Raw genomic sequence first — 17,340 nt, forward strand, 5'->3', positions numbered from 1 at the left:
AGGAAAGTGGGGAATTGAGGTATGAACGTCTTTGAGGATGTGTCAGCCAAGCCCACTTAAACAAAACGGTTGATTTACTAGCTCCCATTACCCAAAGCACTGACTGCCAGGGCTGCCTATAAAATTGGTTGACTCAGGGTACAGATGATGTCAGCAGATCAGCCTCTCTGTTCTGCTTGTTCTGATGCCGTGAATTGTGGCAAGACTTTACCAGTATTTCCAAGTTCCTAACTCTTTTCAAACTGCCAAACCTAGAAGGAAGAAAAAGATTTTCTTTGCCACAGAATCTCACGAGGACGTTCTTATGCATGGTTGCTTTGAGTGGGGCAACAAGTTTATCATCAAACAGCCAAGTGTCTAGGGGAACTGGAGGCATAGGCTCGTGTGTCATAGGTCCCAGGAGAAGGTATGAGGTCGATGCTATTTAAGTCACTTGTCAAGATATTAAAAATGGAAAGGACGTATTCTTAAAATCCACTAACTACATCTTGTTAGCTGTGCAATAAACACAAAAATGCTTCTGTTCATTCTACTAGCAGAGAAGACCTGGATGAGGGTGGAGGTAGGATCTTGAGAAAAGCCCTTGGCTGGAAGTTCAGCTGTTATTCTATTTTCCTGGTTTCTCTCCTCCTAGTGATTAGGGAAAGTTGTTTTTTTTTTTTTCCCTTCATCCTCAACCATTGCTTTTCTCACACAGAAGATGAGTTCTCAGTTCCTTTCTGCTGTGGAATTCTGTGACCATTCGTCCCCACCTGTCCTTACAGAGACCTGCTCCTGACTAGCCAACCCCAACCCTGGACAGCAGGAAGGGGCAAGAAATCGGTTGTTTGCTTAGGGAGGAAGAACTTGGAGAGGCAACTTTTGCTTTGGTTAGTTTCACTAGCAGGGAACCCTGAGAAAATGTGTTCAGGTGAGCTGTGTATGCGGGAGAGCAGGAAACTTCAAAAGCAAGCGACAAGGTGTTCATGAACTCTGTTTTGCAGTATAAGCTAGAAGAGGGGTGGCCATGTGGAGCGCTGTGTTTGTAGGCTGGACTCACTTCGCACATGGGTGTGAAAACCATGCAGGGAAAAGTCACAGTAATTTTGTTTGATTTTTATATTTACTCACCATCTGGGTGGTTTGTTACTTTCTATAAATCCTTAGAAACAGTTCCACTAATGTGAAGGGAAAAAAAAACTCACAAAACAACAACAACAACAACAACAACAACAAAACACTGGTTGTTCTTAGAAACAACTGACAAAATCTCCACATATTAAATAAGATTTCACAATTATGACATTTAAAATAAATTTTTAGACTTGAAAAATATGTTTCTTTAAACCCATACTTTTGTAATGACACACGTGGTGATCATTTGACAGTTCTATATCAGACAACTGATCATGCAGTTTGCAGATATCGCTGCATGCTATGGTATGAAATCCTCAGTCATGTGAGCGACCCTATTCGCTTTTAGGAGAAGCTAATAAATTTAAAATATAAAGCAATCGGCTTAATTCTATTCATATTTAAATAGACTATACTCCAAAGTTTGTTCCTATATTATATCCCATATCCTTTTTCAGGGACCAATCAGCCCAGGGGTTACAGAGGCTGAATCCTCATTGACTGAAGCCAATGGCCAGTTCCCAGTTCCCAGTTTCCTAGCTGCTGTCTTTAGAGATTAATATGTGACATCCTCCTGCCCAAAGGGAATTATATAAAGATTGATCGGATGGCTGACAAAAGTATGAGGAGTATGATTCATTTTAGTGTTTTTTTTTAAAGTGTGTGTGTGTGTGTGTGTGTGTGTGTGTGTGTGTGTGTGTAAATTAGAGGCCAGTTTGACTATCTTCCTCAATCACTCTCTCACTGATTTGACTAGATTGTATGACTGGAAAGCTCCAGAGACCCTCCTGTCTTTTTATTCCCAGGGTGGGATTACAGGAGCACACTACCCTGCCTGGCTTTTATGTGGGATTGGAACTCAGACCCTCATCCTTGTCTGACAAGCCCTGTGTAGTGACGCTTCTCTAGCATGAGCATCCACAGAAGAGCTATCTTGTCACAGAATAAAGCTGCCCTTAACATAAGAATTGGTTCTAAAAAGACGAAGGGAATCTGAGTCTTCGCTGACACTGCAAACCTTCTCACTTTCAAACGTTCTTTTTTATGTATCGGGTAGAAGTGCATGGCTTCCCTGTCTCCTCCTCTTCCTTCCCTGGCCCTGCTGATGTCCTTTTCCACTCTCAAGTTGACTGCCTCTTTTTATTATTTTTATTGGGTTTCGTGTATGAGTGTTTGGTCAGCATGTATACCCGTGTATGACTTGCATGTGTGGTGCCCATGGCGGCCAAAAGAAGGCATCAGAGTCCTGGAGCTGGTGCTACAGATGGCTGTGGGTGTTGCATTAATAGGAGCGGCGGGGCTGCGTCCCCGGCACCCGGCCGCCCGCATGGCTAGCTTATGCCCGAAATAATTACACGGAAACTGTATTCTATTAAACACTGCCTGGCCCGGCTAGTTCCAGCTTCTTATTGGCTAGCTCTTACATATTGTTCTAACCCATTTCTAATATTCTGTGTAGCCCACGAGCTGGCTTACCAGGGAGGATCTTAACCTGAGTCTGTCTGGAGCGGGAGAATCATGGCGACTCCTTGACTCAGCTTCTTTTTCTCAGCATTCTGTTCTGTTTACTCCACCCACCTAAGGGTTGGCCTATCAAGGGGCTTAGGCAGTTTCTTTATTAATAAGAAATCACTCCCACATCATGTGGGTGCTGGGAATCAACGTCAGATCTTCTGGAAGAGCAGCCAGCGCTCTCAACAGTTCAGTCATAACCCCAGCCCTGACCTGCTGATTTTAACAATCCCTCACCTACCTTTAGTTTTAATGTTAGTGAAATAGATGTGTTTTCTCTGTATTTAAGCTACTGTACCTCAAGTTTGGTGTCATTTGTCATTGATAGCATCCTTCTGGACACATAAGTCAGCTCCATTCTTAACCTATGCTCCTAATCTGTCATCCCACCAGGATCTCACCATATCCTTACCATGATTCTAAGCAATAACATCTGCTTTCTAAGTTAGATCCTTTTATTTAGCAAACCGTGAATCCTGTAAGCGACAATGACCACTAGCCTGGCACGATTAAAACTCACACAGGACTGACATGAATATTATAGAAATAATGAAAAACTTTCTAGTTGGACATAAGACCCCTCCTCGAGACAGAGCTCACCCATGCGACTGTTTTTGGACCAGAACCCATGACTGGCTAAGTCATGTACTCCAGGGAGAACCCGTCACTATTATTCTGCTGAATGGATACAGTCTCAAACCATTTCCTAAGTTCTTGTCTTGCAGTCAGTCCTCCTCAGAGGACCTTCTTTTTGCAGTACATGGTGATGGATACAGAGACCATAAGTGCTCAACAGAGAACGATGAACTGTGGAGTGCTCAGATCTCACTGGGACATTTAAGTCATACCCCCTCACTCCGAAACTCAGGACTCATTTCATAAAAAAAGTACAAAGATTGTAGGAGCCAGAGGTGGTGGATTTTTACAGCCAAATAGTATTGTTGGGCATGGGAGGACCTATGCCTCCATCAACTCACGTTGGTGCTGAATGCATACACAAGGCCTGGCCAGCCTACATCCCACATGGATAAAGAAATCCTCATCGTAGCTAAAAGGCAGTCAACAACTGATGGCTGCTGAGTCATGCAGAATCAGTTTTCTTCAGGTATGTGGTCGCCGAGAGGCTACCCACGCTCCAGTAGATGGTTCTGCCATGCGCATATGGGCAGCTCTCTGTGGGTTCGATGGATTTAATGCATGAAGGCAGGAAAGAAAGGAAGTGAAGGGGTAGGGGAAGAATTGGAGAGAAGGAAATGGGGGAGCCAACTAAGCAGTAACTCTGCCTTCCTATTTCCCCTCCTCACCTCAACCTGTTACTGTCTGTTCTGCATCTGCTGTTTTTCCTATTCTACTAGGTAAATTTTTAAAATACGTAAAAATTATTTTTGAGACCTTCCTCCACTGCCTTTTCATAGCCTAATTTCCTAATGGGAAGCCGAGTCCCTGGAGAGGCCTGGGGCGGTATTCTGCTCATTTGATCCTCTCCCACTTTTGTCCCCAACACACTCCAAAAATAAAATATTTATCCCCGATCTTCAAGAAACTTGATTCCATCTGAGAGCCTTACTGGGACATGCCTGGGGCCCTTCCTGCCTGTCCCAGAGGGCAGGACCTCCCTAAGTATGGACATCCACTTCCCTGGGTGAATACAAAGGAGCTGCCAAATCCTTCTTAAGCCTTAATTTCGGGAAGGCCACCTCTGACTTCCACACTATCCTTAGCCAACCTTCTAATAGCCAAGATCTGCCTCTTGGGAATCTGTCTCTTAAGCTAATAACAGCATGACTTGCCTTCTCCACCCAAATGGTCAATCCTGTGCTTTCTCATACACAATGGTCATATTCTCACAGTTTATAGAAAATGGGGATTGGGTCTGCTTTAAACAACCACAAAACTTGAGAATGTGTGAGATTTTTGTCCTTTCTGGAACAGTATAGGGAATACATACATGCATACATACATGAACATGCTTTGATAGTAGCCTGGAAGATTCATTTCATTGTGTTTAGAACTGAGGAGTTAGGTTAGTGATGACAGAAATGGAATTTCAAATACACCTGATTCCCTCCTAGCAATGAATACATAACCTCCCAAAGTATCATAGATTTCTGCCATCTGATATTTCTCTGGAAGAGAATGCTTTGTAAATAAATATATAAGCTTTCTTCTACCAATATTTTACCAATAAGCTAAACTCCTATATGTTTTTTTTCCTTTTTAGATATTTGATACTTTTACACGGGTATAAAATGAGTTTGACACTTAGATATTTGATACTTTTACACGGGTATAAAATGAGTTTGACATTTAGATATTTGATACTTTTACACGGGTATAAAATGAGTTTTGACCAATTCTACCTCCCGTTCATGTCTTCAAATTCATCTTTTCTCCCTACCGCCAGTTTTCTCTTCCAACCAAGAATTTTTTAGATTATTTCTATCTATAAATATCAAAGTATGGATCAGCTGGAGAATAATGGCTGCTGGTACTATTACTTAATGGGAAGGCACTCTCTAGTCTGTGCACTTTGTAAGAAAATCATACATTCAAAATGAAGACGATCTCAACAGATAAAAGCTCAGATGCCAAACTCAGACACTCTGGATCTCAGAATTTGTCACAGCCACTGACTGAGCAGATCTCTTCGGGTTCTGTGCCCTTTCGTTAGTCACCAAAGTAGACAAAGGTGAAAATCTTCACCAAGGTAGTTTTTTGAGTGTTGAATGAGTTAAATTTTGCCTTTTTTTTTTCCTGGTTCAAAACATAAGCAATAGAGTTGACTGGAATCTTTGTGATCAGCTGGTTCTGAAATCTGAGTGAAAGACTGTTTTCGTGTTCAGGGTTTCTTTGGTGGATAGGCAATTGAGAGAAGATGTTAGTCAACTCAGAGCACAGTCATGTTAATTAAAAAAAAGCAACATTAATGGGTTCCTCTGTGAGGGAAACACTGACTACAAAAGATGTTGTCTACAACAGACAGGTGGGCTTCTCTTATCCTACCCCCAAAACAGGGTACCACATGGAAGAGGTGAATTCAGCATCAGCCTCAGTTCTGTCTCCCTGAGCAATGACTTCTACTTCCTGGTGTCAAGGGTCATCTATGTCTCTCCCTCCATAAAGGTGGCATTTCTTCAAACTAAAGCATTTTGGGGATCAGTTTCCTCTGCCTTCACAGGTGCTAGGGCACTGGACTCTGCTGTCATGTTCAGCATGTTACTCTGAAGTATTTTGGGGTCTCATTTCTCTAAATCCCCCACGCACGGATCTCCAGGCCATTGTTTCCCCTCGGATATCCTTTCTCTTAAAGACAGGCTACTGCGTTTGATGAACTCATTATCGGAACCTGCCCTTCCTCCCTAAGAGGAGCCAAGAATCAGCTGCTTTTGAGGGCCAGCAGGTGGATAGAAACTACACGGGGGTGGGGTGCTGAGCATCTGACTAGAAACTGAGGGCCTGAGCAGGACGGGGTAGGGAGGGAGGAGAAGGCAGCCACAGTCAGGCTGGTCCAGTCTTATCATACAAAGAGTTGACACTTCACATGTTAACCTACAATAAGCCTTTTAGATATTGTAAAATTGAAGCACAGGGCACATAGTTTGTTCACCAGAGAAATAACATCAAAATAGTGATTCTGTCTTCTGTAGAGAACTGTGTTCCTGCTCTGGGCTCATCAGACGTTAGGGGTAAAATGGACGAGTTAATTACTTCTTGAACTAAACGTTTTATCATACAAATAGCACCCCCCCCCATCTCACCCAGCTTTTGAATCGTAATATTTAAGTTTAACCCTGGCCACCAACTTCCTGGAAAGGGCTGTGTCTCCCTGGGTGTGCCTGTTTTCCAAGAGCCCACTGCAGACAGAAATGTTTTCACTGACACACAATTTTAAGAGTCAAAATCCCATGACCTCTCCTTCCGAGGCTGCCTTCTCCTTTATTTCCCTTTTCCCGCAAACTTTCTAGTCCAAATTATAAGTCCTCTGGGAGATGTGTCATCTTATTTGGAGAGAAATTTTGGCCTATAAATAGCTCCAAAGACTCACTTGATCACTGATCAGATGCAAGGTCAGTTTTTCTCATTCTCTGGTACCCTTGTCTGAGAACCTCTCTTTAATCTTTGCTGACTCTCATTGGGATTAAAACCATCGTGTCAAAGAGCGAAACATTTTTTAGAGGTCAACAGTGGTAGCATGTTACATATATGTGCTCTATCATTTCTTCCCTGTATAGCACACTTTATGGATTCTTAAGGAAAATACATCAATAGTTATATTTTCACACTGCCTGCTTCTAAAACAGGAAGACTCACTTCTTAACAACTCTCACAGGGCAAATATTTATGTTCACATTGCCTTCTGACTGTAAGATAAAGGATAATCAAACCCTTGATATTTGGACCAAACTAAATTATAAAAATTTTAGCAACCTATTTTAACAACCTCTCTTTGTACAAGTTTATGTTAGAAGTGAAGAGAATGAAAGGTAAACAAAGTGCAAGGTATTGTGTTTTTGGTGACATAACCTTCTGCAAATATTCAGATATTTCCACATCTGAAAAGTGTTTATGATAACTCTCTGTCCACAAAAGTCCAATGATGTTAGTCCATATTATATTATGATTGATCAGATAAACATCAGATTACCCTGAGTGGTGCTAAGAGGAAGTGAACACCAGGGAGACTGCAAGAAGAGAGAAGACACGGGTTGAAGAAAGCTGGGAGTGAGAAGCAGATGCCGTTAGTTGTATTCCTGCGTGTTTACAGCCCCTGACCCCAGCATGCAAGGCCCTCCTGTTTTACTCTGCTATAATCTTCATCTTAGTGCTTCCCTCTACCCCAGCATTCTTGAATGTTCTATGACTACAAAGATAAAGATGGGAAGGAACGGACTGGTAGGATAAAGAAGAAAAGGGGCGTAGTGTTGGCAGGGTTGAAGGACTTAGGGCAGAGACAGGAAGGTATTTGTTAGCTCTTCCTGGAAATTCCACCCTCTTCTTCTAGTACCCATTAGCCACCTTTGGCCTTCTCTCTGTTCTCAAACATTTCTCTTATCCTGCCTCTCCCAGGGGACTTGCATTTGTTCTTCCATCTCTGTAGAATGACTTTTTCTTAGACTTTTCCAACCTTTAATTCTTTTTCTTTCTTTGGGTCTTAAATGACACAACTCCTGATGACTCTATCCAAAGCAGTGTTTCCTGTCATACTTATATCTCATACAAAGAAGGACCACGCTGCATTTTCAAAAAAAAAAAATGTTCTTTCGAGACAAGATCTTCCTATACAGCCCTGCTTCACCTGAAACTCACTCTGTAGAGCAGGCTGGCCTTGAACTCACTTACAACCACCTGCCTTTGCCTCCTGAGTGCTGGGATTAAAAGTTTGCAACATCATTCCCAGAAGTTTTCAATTTTTCATCATTTTATAGGCTAACAATAGTGTTGATATGTCTCAAGAATATGGTGTTTAAATGCCTAATTTAGATAGGATTTTATTTATATATTAAAAGCAGATAAAGAAACAATATGCTCTCAGAAATCAATATAGGGGCAAGCCCTTACCTGTATCTGACTAATTTACACAGGTAGTTAGTCCACACTGTTCATACAGTAGAGAGGCAGAGAAGTGAGTTTTAAGAGCTAACTGACGATCAGCAAGGCTGCCTAGCAAGCTGAAATTTATAGAAAATGAATGTTGTAGTCTTGAATCTAGGTGTTATTCCAACTCAGAGTTTTCTCCTTAAGATAACTCATCTTTTTCTTTAAGGCCTTCAACTGATTTGATGAGGCCTGTGCATATTTTGAAGGGTAATTTACTTTGCTCCCTCTTCACATTAAAAAAGCAGACCTTTGTAGAAACATCTAACTCATCACTTAAACACAGGGCTAGGCATCCTATCCCCACTGTCTTACCAACTGGATCCCTGGAGAAGTATCTGTTGCTGTTTCAAGATGTGCCTTTTTGGTAGACAATGGTGGATTCCCTGCTTTTCTCTTTTGACGCTCCTTTCCTTTATTCCTTTATTCTATAACAAATAAAGATCATTATTTCCCCTGAAATCACAAGCTCTTTCACAAAGAAAATTTACATGCATCATAACTACAAATCGCCAGAATTCTGAGTAACACACCCCAGTCACGCTTATTACGTTTGTCTTCTTTAGCCTTCTGTCTTGGGAAGTTTGTGAGTTTAGAATATGCAGCCTTCAAGTCCCCAGTACAAGTGTGTGGTGGAAAAACTGGGCAATGGTTACCATCCGGCTGGCATTCTGTCCCAGCCCTCTGGTAAGAACTGGGAGGCAAGAATGTGAAGAACGGTGACATCATGCGATGACACCACAATGGTCCCTGTCCCAGCTGCCCTGCTCTGTAACCTTAGCTGATCACTGCATAAGAGATAATAGAAATGGCATAGTTTTTAAGTAATGAAAATTTCAAGGCATGTATCAAAATACCATGCTAAGATGGGCTAAGGAATCTGCCTTGAAATGGGCAAAAGAGCTGTAAAAAAATTTTACTTTGAATTACAGTATCAGTGGTCTAGTACTAAATCAAACTCCTTCAAGCACAAGAAGCAAAATAAGGTTAAAAAAATTACCATGTGAGTATTGATCAGCATGAATATTCGACTGAATGTCTTTTGTCTTATCTGTACAAGTAGTTTTGTAACTCCAGCACTTTAGTGTTTATTTTTACTGTTTCATAAATGCATTTGTATTTATGAACATCATGAAAAATAAGTATTGTGTATGTGTGCAGAAGGGAGCAACACACAGAGGGGGACCATTTAAAGGATCGTGCTGATTTAGAGCGTAAGGTCAGAGATAAACTATGCCAAGGATATCTGGTTATTGATCTGCTGCCCTGTCAAGAAAACGAAGCTACTTTGAGTTCTGTGGACGAACGAAACAGACTGGTCTGTGTATCTCGCTTTCTATCTAGTGGGAAAACTTGCATTTATTATTTCCAGTTCGAGTTGTTAGTAACTCTCAGTTACAGACCCTGGCAGGCTTTCAGTCAGAATGCTGCCTCAGCTCCCTCCTCTGTGGCAGCCACGGCTTCGTATCAACCGGTCCATGCCACTTCCCAGAACTCAGTTTGCACTTCTCCTTAACACTGTGTTGACGTCCTGGGCCCACAGTCCTCTATGTTGTTTTGACTTTGTAGAGACAAGATTTCATCTCAAGCTGGTCCAGGTGGGCCTCAGCCTTGCCATCAGGAGGAGCCTTAGTGTCTGAAGTACTGCGACACTTGGTTCCCGATCACAAGTTCCAAACCTGTGAAATTTTCACCCTTATGTTAAAATTGGGTCTTTACTGACAGTGATCCACCCACTTAGAGGCTAGACTCCTGGAATGAGCTTTCAACATAGCTCTTGGCGGCCTTGCACACCATAGCTGTGGGTTAAACAACTCGGACTGAAAGTACTCAGAAGAAGAAATTGCGTCTGGACTGAAAGTGTGCAATCTTTTTTTTTTTTTATTCTTCCCTAAATAACACATGCGTGTGTTTGTGTGTGTGGGGGGGGCATGTACATTGTATCGGTATTATATGAAATGGAGAACTTATTCAAGGTAATCATGAGAGAGCACATAGGTTGTATGCAAAGTGGCTGATTTTTTATGGATGGGGCATGAGCATATGAGGATCTGGGCATCCTAGGGGAAAGAGAGCGTCCTTAATTCCCACGGAGATACTAAGAGAGAACTCCAACTATTTTTCTTTATTTTAAAATTTGATTTATTATTGCTCAGATGAGTGTATATGATGTGTGTATGTGTGTGTGTGCGCGTGCATGGATGCTACAGTATACACACGAAGGTCAGTCTCGAGACAGTCTTCAAGAGTCTGTTTTCTCTCTGCATGGGTTCTGGGATTGCACTTGGGTCTTCAGTCTTTCATGGCAAGTCCTTTACCCGCTGAGCCGTCTCCCTGACCTTGTTTCTTCCCTTAGAGTTCTTAATCTGTAAATATAGTGTTAGAAAGATTATTTTAGAATTCTTTTTTTTCTTTCCTGAGACAGGATTTCTCTGCTTAACAGCCCTGGCTGTCCTGGAACTAGCTCTTGTAGACCAGGCTGGCTTTGAACTCAGAGATCTGTCTTCCTCTGCCTCCCGAGTGCTGGGATTAAAGGCATGTGCCACCATCGCTCAGCTTTTTTAGAATTATTTCATTAATTTAGAAGATCTTATTCAGTGAAAAAGCATGAATGCATGACGTTTGGAACTATCGAAAAATTCAAATAGCACTTGCTGACTGAACTATGCAGAAAAATTAAGTGAGTTGTGATAGCCCCAACCTTTCTTCCCATTCTGCTTTCTCTCAGTAACGCACACTTATGAATTTTCTTTCCTGTCTTTCTCTGTTTTAATCACCATTAGAATGGCATATTAATGAGACTGACAGACCCCTGCTAATACTGTCCTTCAGTATTTGGGGAGCCGCAGATGCGATCATGTACCGTTTCCTGCCTCCAGCAAGGGACCAACTTGAAAACCCGGCAGCTTCCCAAATGTTAACTCCGTTCTTTTAAACAGTTCACGTTAAGAAACAGAGAAAGAGCGAAAACATTGCGATGCATGTTTCCTTGTTAGTCTTTGCTCCCCTTTCCCAGCGTTTACCTCTACGTGTGTTTGTAGAAGACTTCTTGACCCCGAGGATGAGCTCAGCGACATTCAGACCGACTCAGTCCCATCGGAAGTCCGGGACTGGTTGGCTTCTACCTTTACGCGGAAAATGGGGATGATGAAGAAGAAACCCGAGGAAAAACCCAAGTTTCGAAGCATCGTCCACGCTGTTCAGGCTGGTATTTTTGTGGAAAGGTAAGCCGCGTGGTTTGCGTCCCAAGGAAAGAGAATCCAAAGGGGCAGCAAGCGTGTTTGGTAAATAGAAATCCTGAGGGCTCCTCCTACACCGTCCCCGGAGGACACTTACCGTCCCAAGTCTAACTGGACAGGACAGTTTGCACTTGTGACCGATACGGCCACAACAAAAGCACCTTGTCTAGATGTCTTTTCTTTTTTCTAGTAGGCTGACAGGGAGACTGATATCATACCCCACTGGAAAGACATCTTTGTAGATAACCGTTTACAAACAATCCTAATATGTTCACAGCTTATCATTCAATTTCATACGAACAAATTACAATAACCCATAAAATGAATCCTATAATGGGCAGTAATCTTTATTTCAAAGTCAAATGAGTCTTTTTTTTTTTTTTTTTTGTCCTAAATTGAAAAGACTTCCCTCTTCCTGTTTCCATAGTGAGATGACATCTCTCTCACTTCCACTTTGGAGGACTCAGGCGTTAGTGTCACGGAAAGAAGGTCCCCATATCACAGAGGTCACCAGAGTTTCCAGCATTTGCACGTATTCATAGGGCCAAGTTTCAAATGTTTTTTAATCATTAAGAGAAAAGACTAACTTTTCTTTCTTTGAAATGAGATGTTTCAGAATGACTGAGTATAACCACATCTGGCAAAACTGAGAAGCATTTATCAGGAATTTCTCATGTTAATAAGTAATGTGTTTAATTATATGTAAAGTGGCAATTTAAATGTTTTTGAAACTCACCAAATTGAAGGATGGGCAATTATTACACATCAGGGCATTGTTTTTTGTTGTTTGTTTGTTTGTTTTTTGGGTTTTTTGTTGTTGTTGTTCTGTTTTGTTTTGTTTTTCTGAGACAAGATTTTTCTGTCGTTTTGGAGCCTATCCTGGAACTAGCTCTTGTAGAACAGGCTAGCCCCTAACTCACAGAGATTCGCAGGGCACTGTTTTTGAGACAGTGTCTGTTTAGGTCAGGCTGGCCTTGAATTTTCAACTCTCCTGGCTCAAGTTTCTGAAGAGCTAGGACTACAGGCTTATGTCACCAAGCTCAGCTTCAGCACCCTTTACATTAAGGTGAATTCTGGTCACTGTTTTTATCTTTCAATATTTTGAAGCCTCGTTTCCAGCCAAAAAAAAAAAAAAAAAAGATGGAAAAGATACTTGATTTTCAAAATGTAAGTGGGAAAGCATAAAAGAATCCTATTGCAAATTCAGTTTAAAGATGTGTTGGGACCATGATGACAACACTTTCCAAAGCTTATTTCAGGAAGATACACCCTAAAAGCTCATCTAGTGAGTTATTATCCAAATTCCCTCACTAGCTTCTCAGCCCCATCTGATTGGCTTAAAAAAAAACACCAACAACTAAAAACTTAAAAGAAAACTAAAGAAATTCTAGTTAGTGACAGAAGTCTGAAGCCAGGATGCTGGGCTGAGGAGAGTGTCCTTTCATATGAGGGTTATTGATATCCCATGGCATCAAATTAAAAACATCTAAGCAGTGTTGCAGAGTCTCAGGTGAAGCCCCATGCTTGGCTTGCTGTGGGAATATAAGTTCTCTTCCTTGTTAAAAATTTTGCAAGTGGAAAGGCAAAGCAAAGTATGGATGAGAGCCAACCGAATGTGCATGCATTGAGACAAGGCTATGCATTCGGATTCAAGCATTGACCTGGTAAGTTTCTATCTTTTTTCTTATGAAATACCATACAAATCAAGCTTCCTTTCTAAACAGAAATTTCAAAGCACGCATAAGGTAACTAAAATAAAAGTTTGACTATTGTAAATTAGCATGCTTGAAGAACGTAGAAGGAAAATCTTGATCTATCAATATCAACACCCCATTATTGATATCGTTTATCTTGAATTTTTCAAAAGTTACTATTTTCAATATGGAAATAGAAGTCCCCTTGTTTCTCCTGTGAAGTTGCTCTCCCAAGACTCAGCAGGTGCTGGCAATTGTCCACATGTTACCTTGGACAGCGATGAGAATAGCAGTAGTGTTTTGGTTTCTTTAAAGGTTTAGAATTATATCTCATAGTTTTAGAGAAGCCTTCTAAAGTAATCGCTTAGAGTTTCCCCTGGACTTCAGCACCTGTTGGATTCCGGGAAACTCCTTAGTCTTTTTCCTGCATGCACGGCACACGACTTGTTTAATGAGACGGAAGGCCGTTGATGAAGATGGCTGCAACCCCTCGGATTTCTGGAGCACTTGTGTTGCTTTTCTGTCTGATTTGCTCTAATATAAAATTTTAAATTTTATATTGATGATATATTAGATGATATATTAGATGATATATTAGATGATATGTCCCTGATGATAGGACAGGAAGGCTAACATGATACAGAACTTTAAAAAAAATTTTTGGAAATTTTTAAAAATTGCTTTTAGAGGTCAATCATCCTTGCCTCTTTTCATTCCATATTGTAAATTATGCTCACATTCAAAGCCAATTTCCAAGTCAAAGAACCTCGGTACTAGATTGTACCCAGCATTTATTTCTTTAGTCTTCACAGAAAGCTTGGGATTCTCCTTTTAAAAATGAACTATTAAAGACTGTTCCAAATGCCACATAGCTACCAAGCAGCTAACCAAGGATTCAAGGCATGGGTTCTCTATCCTTCCCAGCCCCCTTCCCTCCTGTGCCAGGAAATCACACTGATCCCATAGTATTTAATGCTTTAAGGGTCCTTATTGTGTTGATCACTTCCCTGATCATTGCTCCTTCCCAACCCATCACTCTTTTCTTCATGACAGTCATAGGAAAGATAGGTGGATAAAGACTTTCCTCAGAATCCACAAGGAACAGTCAGCACTCTCTGAACCCTTATTGTGTGCTAAGTACCTTCCTTGCTCTACAGGGCTGGAGTATAATACTTAGCTCCAGGGGGTAATTAATAAAAGCTGTTTTCTTGGAAACCCTCCTGAAGGCTTTAGTAAAGAAGTCTGCTGCTGGACTGATCGCCCCATCTGAAAATCCCTCCGAGACTGGAAGAGAACTTGAAATTGAAACAGGAAAAAGTGAAGAGTTGAGTTTCTGTGCTGAAGCGGGGTGCAGGAGGGGGCTCCCTTTTGAGAAGTTAAACTCAATTCATTTCTGAGCTCTATGAAGTCATTATTTAAAAAGAAATCACAACAAATTACTTGGTTTTTTTACTATTATTTTTAAAATTGTGTTTTCTGGATTTTTAATTCATAGACCACAGATTCAAAAATACTTTGATGTGCCCTCAGCAATTTTTATTTTTAAAAGATGGTAGAATATTTTCCACCTGTTTCCTTCCTTTTCTTCTCCTTCTCTCTCTCTCCCTCTCCTCCTCCTCCTCCTCCTCCTCCTCCTCCTCCTCCTCCTCCTCCTCCTCCTCCTTCTTCTTCTTCTTCTTTTCAAGATACAGTTTGTCTGTCTGGCCTTTGCTGTGCAGGAACTCCCTTTGTATACCAGGTTGGCCTTCAACTCAGAGATCTACCTGCCTCTGCCTCCTGAGTTCTGGGATTAAAGGCACATGCCACCATCACCCAGCTTTCCCTGTACTAACTAATATTGACCACTTCTATCACATTTAATCAAATTATAGTGTTTTCCTTACAAGGGGGACATCACAGCAATATAGTCTAAGCAATACAGTTTCTTGTGTGCCAATTGAATATATAAAGTAAGAGACAGTTTATGTCTTTCCAGTACATTGGGGAATAGTTACAAATTATTCACATTCCTGATAAAGTCCAGTTGCTTTTATCTGTGTTAGAGCCTTCTTCACTAGATGCTACCTAATGTTAAATTTTGATTATTAGACAGTTTCCTACCCTACCAGAAACAAACAAGTTACAAATAAGTCAGGATATACTGCTGTTGATATTATTATGGAACCGGAGAGAATATTTTCTCTCTTGACTTATTTTTGTCACTATAACCTTTTATGATATCCTTAACAAAGAGCTGTGTAAATTCTGATGGTGCTATTTCCCTCTGATAGTAACCATTCAGAAATAAACAAATATAAATAAATGAATCTCATGTTCAGGGTACTCAGCCTCTAATCTAAAGACGTTGGTATTCAAATGGTCACCAGACAGGAATATTCTGCTGTCACAGATGGGGTGACCTGTGAAGAGTGTCATTGTACATGGAACATACAGGCGACCTGGTCATTGCATGAAACTCAGGGATAGCTGCCCTTTCCTCGAAACCAAGATCACTTCTCAGAGTTCCTATGAGTAGATAAAGCCATACCCGCCCCATGCCCCATCACCCAGAGAAACAACAGCTGTTATTATCACCTTTGACACAGTGGGGGTACAAGGCAAAGACATCTAGAGTTGTCTTTCCTTGGTTTTTGAGAAACACAGCTGAAGGTGTTGAGCGAAGGAATGCTAACGGTGCAATTTCCCCCTCTTTCCTAGGATGTACAGGAAGAGCTACCACATGGTCGGGCTGTCATATCCTGCAGCCGTCATATTGACGCTCAAGGTGAAGCAATTTCACTTGCTTTCCTTTCTAAAGCAATCACAGACGTTTCCCCCAGGGCAGTCTGACTGCATGGGCACTAAATGTCTGTGGCAGGTGAAAGGTGTCAATCACCTTTGTCTGCAAGCCCCGCCCCCATTTTCTCAAGGGGACCCTTAACAGGAAGCCTTGAAGGTCTGAACCAACTCCTCCTTGTTAGCTTTGGAATTTGATAAAAGATGTGTTGTCTTTTTTTGAGCTTTAGTAAAGCTCAAAAGTAAATACTAAAACTCCTTCTATCAAGAATTTTAGGTTTCTAATTCCTAAAGAGATAACAGTGGGTGCTTAGGCATCATATTGGAGTCAACTGGGAGAAATTTAACAGTTGCATGCAAGTAAACAAAGACTTAATTGGCGCACGATTCTAAATGATTCAAAAAGACTGGCAAAATGATCCAGTGGGTAAAGGAGTTTTCCCCAAAAGCCTGGTGATCTGAGTTCAATCCCCGGGACCCACTTAAAGATCGAAGGAGAGAACCAACTCCACAAAGCAGAGATGTCCTCTGACCTCCACATGCATGGGAAAGCCTGGAAGAGCCCCACACATAAGCATCAAAGCATTTTAAAGTATCATTCGAAGGCTTCACTATCATCTTTCACAGGACACATTTTCAGAGCCTGCATCAGATGTCCGATTTGATTTAGTTTCAGCATCTCACAGCATATGAAGCTGGTTCCCAAAGCAATGCTCATAGAAAGGGGAAAGGTCCTGCATCGAGTCCACATATACAAAATTAACCATTCCTTTAAATTGTTTGCACACTATCCAATACTGACTCTACTAGCACAAGCGCATGTATGCGTGTGTGTGTGTGTGTGTGTGTGTGTGTGTGAGAGAGAGAGAGAGAGAGAGAGAGAGAGAGAGAGAGAGAGAGATTGCATGTCATCACCAGGCATTCTTTCCTGACATCCAGGTTCTACATTAGATCAGAATAATGTACTCATTTAGGTTTTCTGCAGCAAAACCGTGTAGTAATCTCGGCGGCCTAGTTAGCCCTACTTACTGCTCCCAATGCCACAGAGGGGATACCTACATGGTGTTTCCTGTTCCCCTATAAACCTATCTATGTGCCCCCAAAAATGTATGAAATAGCAAAATTACTGACCCCTTCCTCAGTCAAATGATCTAGCTCTTGTTCTTACTGTCTCTGAAGGAATCTGAGTGAGTGAGCCTAGGTTAGACGAGGAAGGCTAAAGCTTTACTTCCCTCGAGAATTTAAGTCCCAAAAGAAGACAGATAATAGCCAAATTAATGACTCTATGCTAAAATGTCAAGCAAAGAAGAAAGTGTGTGGCTAAATGGCAACAAAGACCAGAACTATTTTCTCTTCATCCCTCAGTTGACATCACCCAAACACCAGCTCTCCTGCCTTAAAATGGAGCAGGT

At 41.4% G+C, this 17,340-nt stretch overlaps 1 protein-coding gene across 3 annotated transcripts in view; it reads left to right on the top strand.

Annotated features, from left to right (window-relative positions):
• Positions 1-17,340, top strand: part of Pde1a (phosphodiesterase 1A) — a 163,630-nt gene that overhangs the window by 96,176 nt on the left and 50,114 nt on the right. For 2 of the 3 annotated variants that reach the window (XM_050120167.1, XM_050120170.1), the window contains 2 exons: positions 11,262-11,444; positions 15,851-15,917. In XM_050120167.1, coding sequence (XP_049976124.1) covers positions 11,262-11,444; positions 15,851-15,917 — 250 coding nt within the window. Of the gene's footprint in view, positions 1-11,236; positions 11,445-15,850; positions 15,918-17,340 lie in introns of all 3 variants that reach the window. The other variant, XM_050120175.1, reaches the window with a different exon arrangement.

This window comes from Alexandromys fortis, unplaced genomic scaffold (genome assembly GCF_014885135.2).
Source record: "Alexandromys fortis isolate MF-2015 unplaced genomic scaffold, M_Fortis_MF-2015_v1.1 scaffold_8_1_9099942, whole genome shotgun sequence".
Taxonomy (NCBI): Eukaryota; Metazoa; Chordata; class Mammalia; order Rodentia; family Cricetidae; genus Alexandromys; species Alexandromys fortis.